Source organism: Asterias amurensis, chromosome 5 (assembly GCF_032118995.1).
Source record: "Asterias amurensis chromosome 5, ASM3211899v1".
Taxonomy (NCBI): domain Eukaryota; kingdom Metazoa; phylum Echinodermata; class Asteroidea; order Forcipulatida; family Asteriidae; genus Asterias; species Asterias amurensis.
The window spans coordinates 13,898,537-13,912,534 of NC_092652.1; the positions used below are offsets into that span (position 1 = coordinate 13,898,537).

The 13,998-nt window shown below is 39.4% G+C and overlaps 1 protein-coding gene and 1 pseudogene across 4 annotated transcripts in view; one reads left to right on the forward strand and one right to left on the reverse strand.

The window, feature by feature from the left end:
* Window positions 1-343: 343 nt before the first annotated feature.
* LOC139936943 (uncharacterized) overlaps window positions 344-13,998 on the reverse strand; it is a 212,923-nt gene continuing 199,268 nt past the window's right edge. For 3 of the 4 annotated variants that reach the window (XM_071931792.1, XM_071931791.1, XM_071931790.1), the window contains exon 29: window positions 344-5,598. In XM_071931792.1, the coding sequence (XP_071787893.1) occupies window positions 5,371-5,598 (228 nt within the window). In that variant the 3' untranslated portion in view covers window positions 344-5,370. The remainder of the gene's footprint in view (window positions 5,599-13,998) is intronic. The other variant, XR_011786037.1, reaches the window with a different exon arrangement.
* Window positions 7,082-8,678, forward strand: LOC139937681 (zinc finger MYM-type protein 2-like; annotated as a pseudogene).

Here is a 13,998-nt window from a genome sequence, read left to right on the forward strand (position 1 = left end):
TTTAATTTGTCATTTTTGCTGCCTGGAGGACTTATTGCCAAAAATTCTTAATGTTTTGTTATGCAAATTAGACGATCAAAAACTCCGAATTTCGCTTGGGAACCACTTTTTCGGATTCAGCATGACGGAATTATGAAAAAAAAAAAATTGTTCCCAACTTTTACCACAAAATGCCTCAATCGCTTTAAATATGGCACTTTTTCAGAAATCCCACTAGACTATAATATTTTTGTGTTCATATGGTAAAAGTATAATTACCCTGGCACTGATCTAAACACATCAACAAAGGTAAGTCCCCCCTCAACAGTTTGTCATAACATCATAAGGAAAAATATTTTACCGATACAACTAATTAAAAAATAATTCTATGACATGTTTCCTAAGTGTTGTTGAAAAATGAAAGATGTCAGTGAATTCATGGCTGAATGAGCTCAAATGGAAGATAGAATGCCGTTTTCAAAAGTCACAAAGGTTTATCAAATCTGCAGGCCAGTAAAGCGTGTATCCACCACGGCCGTCAATGACCGCCCGGCACCGTCATGGCATGGAGGTCTACCTCTATGGTCATGGTGTTGATCAGTCTGATGACACGCTGCTGTGTGATGGCATTTCACTAAACCTGCAGAAGTTGGGACAGGTGAGCCAGGTTGCTGTCAACATGTGGGGATAAGCAGATTGTCACATCCCGGAATTTGAATTTAGCAAAAACGAGACATAACCTTCGGTAGTTTTGTTTGATACACACACAGGAGAGGGTCAATCACACACAATATCCACAAATTCATTTATGAATGAAATTATTTACATTTATTTACAAATCTCCCTATTTACAACACAATAATTATTATTTATACAAGAGAGCAATACTAAAACACAATCTGCTTATAGACGTTGTCACCACGGAGGCTCCACCCGTAGTATTTGTTTGGGGTGCGGTACGTGGAGTGTCGGCACCAGGCCCGCCGAATACCAAAAGTCCTTCCCGTCTACAACAACTCTTTCGTTTAGTCCTTCCGGTTTATCTACATCTATCTCATCTCTCTTCCACCAGGTGCGTTTCTCCCTTCACGGGTAATAGTGGGGTTTCTTCTCCCAGATTGGGACCCTGGAAAGTACACATAATAACACCTTATAACCTCTGCAATATTATATACAAAAAACTGCTATCAAAAGGCGACATCTTAATGCTTGGAAAACGCCACTCACTTTAGTTTCAAGCATAATCTACGAATGTTTGGTGAACACTAATCGTTTTGACAATATTAACAAAATAAAAGCTCCCAAAAGTTTGTTTTAAAGGAAATTTCATCGTTAAACATAAACTCCAAATTACTTGATCTCAATATCTTAATCACACAAATACTTCCTCAAACTAAATTATTAAATACAACAAAATATGATTACTTACAGGTCGTTCTTCGATCCTGGCCTATGAGTAGTATAGTAGTTGTACGCCAATGGAAATGCTTAATGATAAGTTGAAAAATAGGTCGCACTTGATACTTTCGAAGCACTCAATTGCTCAAACAGTAGCATACACAGAATTTAATCTGGCAACAGCTCAGTTCTCACTAACTGGCTCTAAATATCGAGGCTGACAAACACCACGTCCTCTCCTCTGATCTCAAGTCGCAAGTGCCCACCCAATTAATATTTTCTCCAGACGAAAGATTTTTGAAACCCGCGAAAAGGTGTACCCCGTGACTTCAATGTATTTTTACAAAAAGGGGTGCATCATCGAAACAGAAGCATTACTGGCCCCATATAAATTACAGCCAATCACAGACGATTCTGTCAACCTTACGTAACTCTCATTCATAAAAATGAAGTCTACGAACTTTACGGGCCCATTGGCCATAAAACCCAAAATCTTGTTACTCTGTACAAAATAGTAATTTCTCAAAACTAATTCACTTCGTGACACAGATCGCTTCAGCTAGTCCCACACTCAGAAACCACACTGCGACTCTGGGTAGACTCTTTCAGCAAGAATTCAAAGTCCCTTATACTTGTAGGACAGCTCGAGCAAAGAGTTTCCCCACAATGCTAAAAAGAGAGATGCTGCGATGGTTGTTGCATTCGCTCCTGTAACCTTTGTGTTTGTAGAGAGTGACGATGTTGGCATTTCTCATGTATTGTGGCACTGTACCTAGTTATCTCCAGCACTGGCGAAATATCTCATGCAGATCCTTGATGAGGATTCCTTTTGCGCACTTGAGGACTTCGGGGATGCCATCTTTTCTTGGAGTTTTTCTATGGGAAAGTGTATCTAGCGCTTTGCCAAGTTCTTCTAGTGTTGGTTCACTGTCCAGTTTGTCCATGATACACAGGCAATCTTTGTTTTTCAGAACTTCTGTGTTGACAACATTCTCTCTGTCTGGAGTACAGCTCTGAGTAGTGCTACACCTATCGATCCATCTACTTCACAGGGTCATTTGGGACCTTACCGGTCACTGACTTTAGAGGAGCGGTCCTCTGTGGCAACAGAGGTCTAGCTTTTTGCAGTCTAGATAATTGTGAGTGCGGTAGACCATAAATTAAACTTTTGCAGTAATCAAGACGGACGGTTATAAAAGCATTAACCAAAACAATTTACTCTTCTCTAGACATTCTTCTTCTGATATTATGAATATGATAAAATGCAGTGGAACAAGTCTTAGTAATTTGCTTGTTTTGAATTTTGAGTCAAACCAGCAGCCTAAGTTGCATACATGTAATGACTGTGTGATGACACAATCACCTACTCTTAAATCTGATATTGTTAGTTTAGATAATTGCAATGGACCAATAATAATAAATTCAGTTTGGACGGCCTGATTTTTTTAGAATGAAAGACCCCAGGCAGCATTTTTTAATTCTGTATTACGAAATTGCCACTGTCATTAGTGCTTTCAATAGGAAAGTTGTTTCTTCTAAATCGTTTTTTTAAACAAAGGAATCCTTAAAAAAATTAGGAAAAAATTGCCGCCAGGCATGTTCAGGGCAAAATGTCATGGCTCTGCTTACCGTAAGCAAAGAACTTGGCGCTTACAGAAGCAGTGAGTTCCGAACATAACGTTAAGTGTATTCCATGGATAAGCAGGGATTTTTTTTTTTGCTTTTTGCGCGTTTACTCCACGTTACGGCCAGGGTGCAGGGGATTGGGACCCAATAACCTATTAGCCATGATTTAAACAAATAATAATAAAGGATTTTAAATAGATGCAGAGAGAGAATAGAGCATTCTTTTTTCTATTGAGATTCACATTAACAACCGATCTTGTTTTTTTAGTTGACCATTATTTTGTAACAGGCCTACATTATTTTTAGTACACTGATCTATACAACCAACATGTTATTAACATGTAACAGCCATTGTTGCACCAATTGCACATCACATGATCGTGTACTTCTCCTTATTAAGAAAAAACAGATCACCGGCCATAGCCATTTTGATTTCGCTTTGGTGACAAAAAATAATGTTAGTTTACAGTCAAATAAGCCTGAATGAGTGAACACTCTTGTGTGTGTTTGAATAAAGCAGATTTAAGCTGTCTTGATTATGGATGAATGCTGAGTAAGGAGGGAAAATACAAATTTAGTGGGGAGTGAACCTATTAGAACGTACAGTGAATGTCATGATTTTCCTAAGCCCCATAAGTTGGTCCAATCCACTAGTTTATTTTGTGTCGTCCCCCCTCATCCCCGCCTTTTTTTCTCTATTTTATTTTTTGTCTCCCTCTTTTGGCCCGACAAAAAGGGGGGGCGTGCACCCCCACCCCCCCCCCGGATCCGCATCTGAGTTTGAAGTTTATTTATGTCAGTTAGGGTAAGTGTGCATAGACACGAGAAAAGAGGTGCAGAGTGGTCTCGAAAATGAGAAAAAGTGCATGTTCTCCTGTGTCAACATGAGCACTATTACTATAAAGATAGGAATACAGAATTACACGTAAACAGCAAACTTCTTAACCCCATGGGAAAAATCGTTTAAAATATATTCTTGAAAATGATGGCTTGATGACTAATAACCAAACCCAGACAAAAGTTGGTACAATTTTGCCTCCAAATGCAAGGTAGAAATAGCTGTAGTCTGAAGAAATGTTTCTATCAACACTGACAACAGAGAGGACCCCACACCAAAGTGGACATGACATCAACAAATTTAAATGCATGTCACAAAAACAAATTAGGTGTCAAATTGAGCTAAAGGTCTATATTTTCAAGATCTTTACTCAGAATATTGATTTTGATTTATTTGGGTATCCGTAAAGATCAATAAATCATCAATCCAGTTATGAAAAAAACAATTGGATAAATACTTACCTAAAACTGTATTAAAGAATAATGCAGAATGTACATGATTTCTTTTTATTTTATCCAGGTCATATCCAACCCGATGTTAAACACATGATAGATGGAAGAACCATGTCCGTTTTGTTGTTACCAACCTTATTAACATTCATATTTTATAAACTAAAAGTATTTCAGCCAAAAAGAAGAGGCCAATGTGAAGGCAGTCAATAATAAAACAAATTGTGACATTTTCTTGATAACTAGTTAAACTATATCCATGATTTAAATGTTGTTTAATGAGTCAAAACGTACTTCCATTACCGTGGAACTGCCCAGGTCCACCTAACCATTTTTGAATAATGTTACCATTGAAAATGAACAGAAGGGCAGAAGTAGAAGACTTTTGGACAATAATGTTAATGATGGTTACATGTGTTTTATAAACAATAAATTTATATGTCTCCTTCACTTTTACAATATTGGATTAATTCTTTTCATAAAACTAAATCTGATGTTAATCATTGGGAAAATGGTTGTAAGGAAAAAGATCTCGTTGATTTTGCTATAACTCTTGGTATTCATATTACAGACAATGTAGTTTTACTTTTAATTGGTAAATTGCATCAAGGTATTTGGAACATAATTGTGAAGTACCGGCAAACGGTAGTGATGATCACGCTGATATTCTTAAAAAAGATAACTGAAAGAATTCATTATAATGGAAAACAGCAGACACTGTATGTGAAGAAGATTTTCACCAGGATACTAAAAACATTGTACTGTGGTACTTTAAAAATGACAAGCTTATACCTTCTGATGTTCAATCATTAGTCTTCCTGTTTTTATTATGAATGACTTTGAATTTTTTTATGTTCCTAACTCAATGTTTTAAACTGCCCTGCATTTTAAAATTGATTTCCTTCTAATTTATCTTGTATGCATGTGTTTAGCATTTGCACATGTTTTTGAACATGTAGGCCTACCTTTCTGCAATAAACGTAGTGAAAAATGAAAAATAAATAAACACATAAATAAATTAAATTAAATACAAAACAAAACTGGGGTAACCAATTCTTGCAGTTTTCAAGAAAATAACCTTCAACTGACAACACACACTCTACTTTGACTGACAGATGAGTTATTTTTGTGGTCAGCGCTTGCAGCTCTTTTTTCTCTTGCAGTTTGTCGTAGTTGTTCAGACTGTAACTTTACGAGCTGTTCTTGAAGATGGAGTACGAGGTTGTTGTTTTCTGCCATTTTTTTACTTTGACAATTCAATTCTTCTCTCAACTTGTCTATCTCTTCTTTCATCTTAGTTTCTCTTTCCTTAATAAATAAAAAAAATGTGGAAACAAAATCAGCAACATTCATATAACTAGAGTAGACTTGTGGACAAGTCGTTAGTGGTCGATCCCACGTGGTGAGATAGTTCTACTCAGACTGTAGTAGTGACAGCTGTAGTAGAATACCGCAGGAACACCAGGGAGAGTCGGAACGCTACCATCGCAACAGACATTTAACGACTTGTTCACAAGTCTACTAGAGTTAACATTAAACAATTGTTGCCAGTGCACAACATGTTTTTGTACACCAGATGGGGCAAATGACACCCAGGCAAAACCACACCCTGGGGTGTACAAAACATTTGTTGCACAGGGAATATGACACTGTAATAGATTCTTCTTGTTTGTGCCAATTTTGTTAGTTGTTCCACCTAGAGCAGCTTAGCTGGAACAGCTATTGTTTTTGTTGAAGTTTTAACAGCTATTGTTTTCGTCAAGATTTTTATTAGCTATTCCGATCCGACAGGTCGAAACAGCTATTGTTTTTGCTAAGATTTGTCTTTGTTGTTTATTATACTTATTCTGTATATCCATCAAAAGCCCATAGGTTTAACCACAGGTTTAACCACAACCACAGATTTTGTCAAAGCCAAAAGTCATACTTGGCCAAGTCTTGAAGTTACGGTTAAATTTATTAAGCTTAAATTAATTAATTAATTAATCAATTAATTTACTTAGTTATGATGGCATGAATATTTATTTAGCTAATCTTTAGACCGCCATATCTACACATGTATTAAAAAGGTAAAAATGTTGTAGCCAGCTGTCATACACTTTTCTGGTGGATGCCCGCCGGCTACATGCTGCAATTTTCGCAGCTAGCTGTCAAAGGCCTGCTGCGCAGAGTGAATGCGCGACAGCACCCAGCACGTCAGATGGAGATGTTGGGGGCTGGGTGCTGGAGACCCAAGCCGGGTTGGAACAGGATGTCCGTCCTTTGGGGGAGAACCACCGTGCGGTGAACCAGCAGCCTGGTCAGATGGGTGAACCATGGCTGGCGAGGCCAAAAAGGGGCTATAAGGAAGATTCTGCAGTCTTCCTGCTCCAGTTTGGTGATGACCCGGGCGAGGAGCGAGATCGGGGAAAAGCATAGCTAGGAGCCCGTCCCACTGAAAAGTCAGAGCGTCCCTCCGCCATGCACCGGGGTCGGGACCCCTTGTGCAGTACGTCAGGAGCTGGTGGTTGTTGCTTGAAGCGAACATGACAAAGCGAACATGACAAATCAACATAATGGGCGGTTGATCAACCAGAACAACGATTGCACAGCCTGAGGACGCAACGTCCATTCTGTGAGGAGAATGGACGAGAAAGTGTAGTGTAGAATGTACGAGCCGAAGGCGAGTACATGTACATTGTGTACACGAATCTACATTTTAGAGTCTATTCTCTGACTTAAACTATTTCCTAAAAGCCTTTGATTATGTAACAATGGAATCAATAAAATCAATTATCAATACTGGTGTAGATCTAATAAAAGTACCAATGCGTGCTGTATGTTTAGTCTTGTGGTTGCTTCTGACTGGTCTAAAGTACTCTCCTATTGTTAAGTCCATTGACTGTTGTTTCAATAAGTTTGATTTTCAATAAGTGTTGATTCATAAGACGAGCGTTCATACAGAGAGTAGTGTGATCGTGTCAGTTGTGGGTTGGCTTGCTTGCGGAATACAGTAGTCATGTCGGACAGCGAAAGTTCTGATGATGTTGCCTTGACGCAAAGCACATTTAGACCCTCTAGTGAAAATGCCTCACAAGCTGCGAAGTTTCTGTTAGAACTGGGGACGACTTTGATATATTATCTACGGTGAATGATGTTGCGTTTTCTAGTGAGACTGCTGGGGAATTGTCAACAGGTTTAAATCCCCCTTGACCGACAAAGAAGTTAGTGAGAAAACGAGAAAAGGGTACGTATATATCAGGATGATGGTTATGCATATATATTTTAGTGAGATTAACAAAAGCTAACAGATTTTGCTGGTGAACAGTAAAAACAAACGTATTCTTGTGGCGCTAAGGTATTTTTTCCTCTTTTTTTTTTTAACTTACTAGATACTTAAAAGCAATTTAAAAGAACTGTGCATGGGCAATACGTACTTTCAACGAATGGAAAACCAGTCGGAACGAGCAAGCTATTGAGGATGTTTCATCAAACCGGAGTGCCAACAGGCGAGAGCTGTTTGAAATGACAACAGATGAGCTTTGCTACACCCTTGCCCGTTTTGTTCTAGAGGTACGAAAAGTAAATGGACAGGAGTACCTGAGTGAGACTTTATTCGAGTTAGTGTTGAGCATCCAACTATATTTGTCGATTCACGGGATAGAGTATCACTTACTCCAAGACGATGATGTGTGTCACTGAAAAACACACTGGACACTAGAATGAAAGAGCTGGGCAGCAGGAGGTTTTTGAGTTAAGAGAAAGCAGGCTGAAATCATCAGCATTGACGAGGAGAAACTCATGTGGGACAAGAACATTCTGTTTAACAATTCTTTAGTTGATACAATTTTGTACCTTATTGGTATAAATTTTGCTCTACTTGCTGGAGAAGAGCACAGGCAGCTCCACTTTATAAACTCACAACTCGCCATTCATACAAGCAAAGATGGTAAACGCTTACTGAGATACACCAAAGATGTTTCCAAAGCCTGCCAGGGGGGATTAAAACACAGGAGAATAACACCTAAAACAGTAGATGCCTATGAGAATACTGCAGATCCTGAAAGATGCGTTGTCAAGTTGTATGACAAATACATTCGTCATAGGCCCACCACTCCAAAGTGCTCCCCGGCATTCTACCTTCGACCCCTTGCCAAACCAAATGGTGAAGTTTGGTACAGCTGTCAACCACAGGGTGTTCACCAACTACCAACACTGTTAAACGAATGTGTGATCAAGCAGGTTTTACAGGTTTCTACTCCAACCATTCGCTAAGAGCAACAGCTGCTTCAAGGCTGTACATGTACCAGCAAACCTTTGATGAGCAGCTCATTCATATGTGAAACCACTGGCCACCATTCATCGGCCGTAAGATCCTACAAAAGAATAACTGATGGACAACGAGAGGCAATCAGCAAAGCTCTCTGTACTGCTTACGACTCTGCCCCACATCCAAGTACTGTATCTATGAACTCGGGAGCATCTTCATCAACAGACAACCAGGCAGCTCACATTACTGTTAATGTTATGATCCAAATCAACTTTGAAACTTTCCTCCATGCTTAATTTTTCGATCATGTTGTTAATTTAGCTTGTTAAAAAAGCTTTTACAGATTATGTATTTGTGACGAGTTGTTTATTAAATTCCTACATGTGATTGAGTGCAGTGGACACTATTGGTAACTACTCAAAATAACTGTTAGCATAAAACTTACTTGTAAACAAGCAATGGAGAGCTGTTGATAGTATAAAACATTGTGAGAGACGGCTCCCTCTGAAGTAACGTAGTTTTCGAGAAAGAAGTAATTTTCCACGAATTTGATTTCGAGACCTCAGAATTAGATTTTTAGATCCCGAAATCAAGCATTTGAAAGCACACAAATTCGTGTGACAAGGGTATTTTCTTCCATGATTACCAATGGTGTCCAGTGCCTTTAAGTTATCTAATTATTTTGTGTACTTTGTAAAAAGATGTTTGGTTAAATTTATAACTTGTTTTGAAAATGCATAATTATCAGTTTGTAATTGTGTTACTAAAATGCTTTTTTGTAACTGGATTGAAAATTGTACATTAAAAGCATTGTTTGAAGCTTTGCATGGTGTTGAGACATAAGAAGAAACTATAAATAAATAGTAAACTTGCGGGTACAACCATGTGTAAATCTCTTAGGGTGAGTGTTGGGTCTGAAAAGAGCCGGTTGGGTCTCGAAGTTTCGAACAGAATACTTTGCTCGTCTTCTCGGATACAACAGCCTGGGTCCTCCCAAAAGGCTTCATAATTCTACTCACTCAACAACAATACAACACAAAAACTACAAGCAGTTGCATGAACTGAAAATATCTTTGATAAATCTCTCAACGAAATTTTAGGGAGACGTTCTAGGATAAATTCTTTAGCCTATCAAATACATGGCCTACCGACCTGCCGCTAAGGAAGATCCTGCGGTACGTCGCAGGGCGCTATGGGGCGGCCAATAGGGTGCGCTTCTTAATTCTTAGCGGTATTACCTGCCGGTATAGGGAAATATGCAAAAATATTACTGTGCTCTACAGGTAAGTATAAGACTTGTATAATTCTTAAGTTGATAAAGTCATAATCCTATTTATCATCGGTGTTATTGCGTTTTTTTCAATACACGTACATTTCTTATGGTCACCAACTAACACAAGTCTTAAACTTTTTCCCAAGGTTTGAGAAGCTCTCAGTGTGGCAGCGTCGTGGACTTGGTTCATTTCAGGCGACAGCGTGAACGAAGAAAACAGACCGCCTTGGATTTAGAAAGTCGTCTTGTTTGCACTGGGACCCTTTGCCTAAACAAATTCAAGTAACACGGTTGGCTTGTGCCTAAAGCGCTCGCCTTTCACCAAGGTGACCCAATGTGCCAGAGTATGGCTATTTCTCAACACCAGGAAGACAAAGAACATGATATTTAACTGCACCACTGCCACTCCCTTGAAGACAACCATCAGTTCAGAGCTGAACCGGGTGACAGATTTCAAATACTTGGGCTCGTGGGCTGATGACACCGAGAAAGATAATGTCGTATCGCTCTTGCCGGGAAGGCACTCAACTCCATGAAGAACATGGTCAAGTCAGATGTCCCACAGTCCCTCGAGGTGAAGTTCTTCACTGCCACTGTGGAATCAGTACTGCTGTACGGACGTGAGTCATGGACACTAACCAGTCGTTTAGAGAAGAGACTGGACAACTGCTATACAAGAATGCTTCGTTGTATAAAACAGATTCATTGGGAGAGGCATGTTACAAACCTGGGGCCTTATTCATGAAGCCCTTGTAAATCGGTCACTTACGTGGGTCTAAGTAAGACGTTAGTAAGACTTTAGTAAGCCCTTCTGTGTTATTCACGAAGCATTCGTATCGCTTTACTACCGCGTTACTTACTAAACCTCTCGTAACGCCTTCTTATGCGGGAACGCGCTTGAGCTGAACAGTTGATTTGTTATGTAATTCACTGGAGCGTGATCTCATTGTCCAGAACGAGTATTTATACAGTGGCTGGACTGGCTACGGTCATTTAGAAGATATTTGTCACCCTGCAAACAGGGAGAGCCAGACTAAAGCAAGGAGGAAGACCGTTGTCCCGCAACGCGAGGAGGAGGCAAAGGGGAATCATTGGAAGGCGAAGTTTCTCGCCTGCTGAGATAGTGAAGTTAGTGTTCCTTGTTGCATTGAATTGGTAGGTGCTTAATAACAAATTTTCAGATGTTGTAACGCTGAAAAGAAAGGCCGACACCTGGGCAAATCGCGGAGAATCAACTGTGTTGGAAAAGTCCTCAGAACTACCAAAGTGGGTCATCACAAATGGGATGACATTCAGAGATTTCGCAAGCTTTCACACGACGCAAACATACAATGAGAGTACAAAATGTAGTTGGTTACCCCTAAACTAAAAATATAAAATAAATAAATAAACAAAGTAAATAAACGAAGTAAATAAAGTAAACAAAGTAAATACTACAGAGCAACTCGTTCGCACCTTTGTAACCTCCCGACTTGACATGGAAAACTCTCTCCTCTATGGACTGCATAATAAATTTACCGCTTGTCTCGCCTTCAAAATATTGCCGTCAGAATTGTAACCTGGTCCAACACTAGAGTCACATCACACCTATCTTACAAGATCTACATTGGCTACCCATTAAGGATAGAATCATCTTCAAGATCCTTGTGTATGTCTATCGCTCATATCAAAAGGCACTTTATCACCACATCTCTCTCAGAAGGACTCCAACCCCATACTTCCAACCGCCAGTCTATATGTGATCTAATAACAAACATCTTTTAAGGAAACCCCTGGCCATAACATCATGGGATGAAAGATCATTTACTTCTGCTGCTCCTTCATTATGGAACGACTTGCCGGATCATGTTAAACTTTCTCCATCAATAAGCTTTGTTCAAAACTTCCCTCAAGCCTCATCTAATGAGGACTTCATAACTTTTTTCCGTTTATTGTGTCACTGCGCCATGAGCATATTTAGATGGATACCCGCGCATTATACATGCCCACTATTATTATTACTATTAACTAAATAAATAAACATAAATAATTATTTAATGACGAAATACAATAACAAAATCACAAAAAATTTACTAAAAAGTGAGAAAAAAATAGGTTAGTAAACTCTCAAAAATTTTGAGAAAGTTTGAGAAAATGTCGCAAGGATTGAAGAACATATTAAAAGCTGTTGTAATTGACATAAAGCTCAATTCGCCCAAAAATATTGGCCAGGAATGTTGAAAAAGGGTTCAAGAAAACGCTACGAAGCCGAAAACACCCCACGTAGCACTAGTAAGGACTTACGCACTCGATTGAAGTTACGAGTGCTTCGTGAATATGACGCAACTCGCTAAGAACGAACTAGTAACACGTAGTGTTCCTTGTTGCATTGAATTGGTAGGTGCTTAATAACAAATTTTCAGATGTTGTAACGCTGAAGAGAAAGGCCGACACCTGGGCAAACCTGGATCTCTACGGTGGGCTACTGAGAGTTAGCACCAAGATTAGGACAGGAAGGCTGAGATCAGCAGGTCTCTGCCTCATCAGACATACTGAGCTGGCAGTTAACAGACTGGTGCTATGGGCCCCTACTCAGGGTCACTGTTCCTGTGGAAGACCACAAACCACTTATGAAGACACCTTGTGCGGGGACTCGGGCCAGCGATGGGAAGAGTTGCGTACAGCAAAGGAGGACCAACGTGTTTGGCAGGGCCATCAATCGGTGCTTCGCACCGACTCAATGAATGAATGAATGAATCATTATTGTGGCAGACAACTTCTTTATTTTCAATGATGACATGCTATTTGTATGATTTGGCACTGAATTCACATATGTAGTTGTCTACCAAATTGACAGGTATGAGGTTTTTTCAAGTGTTTTTCAGCTTTTGTTGACAATATTTAAGTTTTTCTTTGTCGTCTCTTGGTTACTTGTCGACATGACCATTCTCATCCACCGTACTTGTTTCAAATACAAGAGGTGCTATACAAAGTTACCATAAACACTTTCACAGAGTATTTGCTGTGTCACGATAAAAATGGTAAGTGTCACAGAAAAATGCAAATGCTTGGATGTTATATGAATATTCATTCCTTTCCCTCAGAGATACTGCCTAAATTTATTCAAGTTCATTTTAACTTTGTGTAAATATTCATGAAGGGCTTGGTGCCAGGACCCAATTGGCCATGGTTGTTTGGGATCAATATTAATTATTCATTATGCGCACTTTTGACCCAGAGGGGATATCCCAACATGAGGAGCAGTGAACCTCAAGTTTAACCTTGCAGCTTATTTGCATAATCTTGGGGGTAAGTGTATCATAAGAAAGGATCAGGGTGTCGGCTGATAGTTTGTACATAGAAGTGTGTGTGAAGCATGAGAAAGGATAGTGGGAAGAATTCAGTTGAGTCTCCAGTGGTGAAGAGTGCATGCCATTTGTTCTGCTGCTCTGCTGGTAAATTATTTGTACAGGTATAGGTACAAGCTGTTCCTAAGAACCAATAAATTTGCGGGAACGTTTTCTGCAAGCCATATAATATTTTGCAGCCTGATTAAATTTATGCCAGCTGAGTGCGGAGGGTTTGATTTATTCACCAAATTTTTGACTTTGGCAACAAGAGAGACAGGTTGGACGACCCGATCATCAACCGTAAGTTAAATCATTTTATTATTATTTTTATGGAAGAACTACTATAGTGGTGTTTGATTTAAGTGAAAACCTAAGTAAGGTATTGATAAGTTTGAAATGACGTTGAGCTAATTTGAGCTGAGGTGTCTAGGGACACAGGGAAAGTAACCCATCAAGTATTAAGATCGACGATCTTGGATGTGTATATATATTGGTGTATAAACTCAAACTTAAGTTATTTATGAAGGATGGTGTATTATTATCAGATGGCCGAAATTATGGCAAAGTGTGTTTCATATGAATTTTCAGATGGCCTTTATGGGAGTGTGAAGGGCGGGCGCAAGAAGGCGCACCCAAGTGTAATTTTCAGTGGTGTCACATCAACAAACCATCCCTGGACGGAGTGGAAGTGAGAGGACGATATAGTCATATTTGTACGGCGAGGGGGAACGTACGCCCACCATCGTGGAAGCAGGATTCGCTGGATGGGCAAGTTTGGAGTGTACAGCACAAAAGTGAACTGTGAACAATATTAATATAATTCCCCTCGGGGAAGTATAAATCGTGAGTAAAGTGGA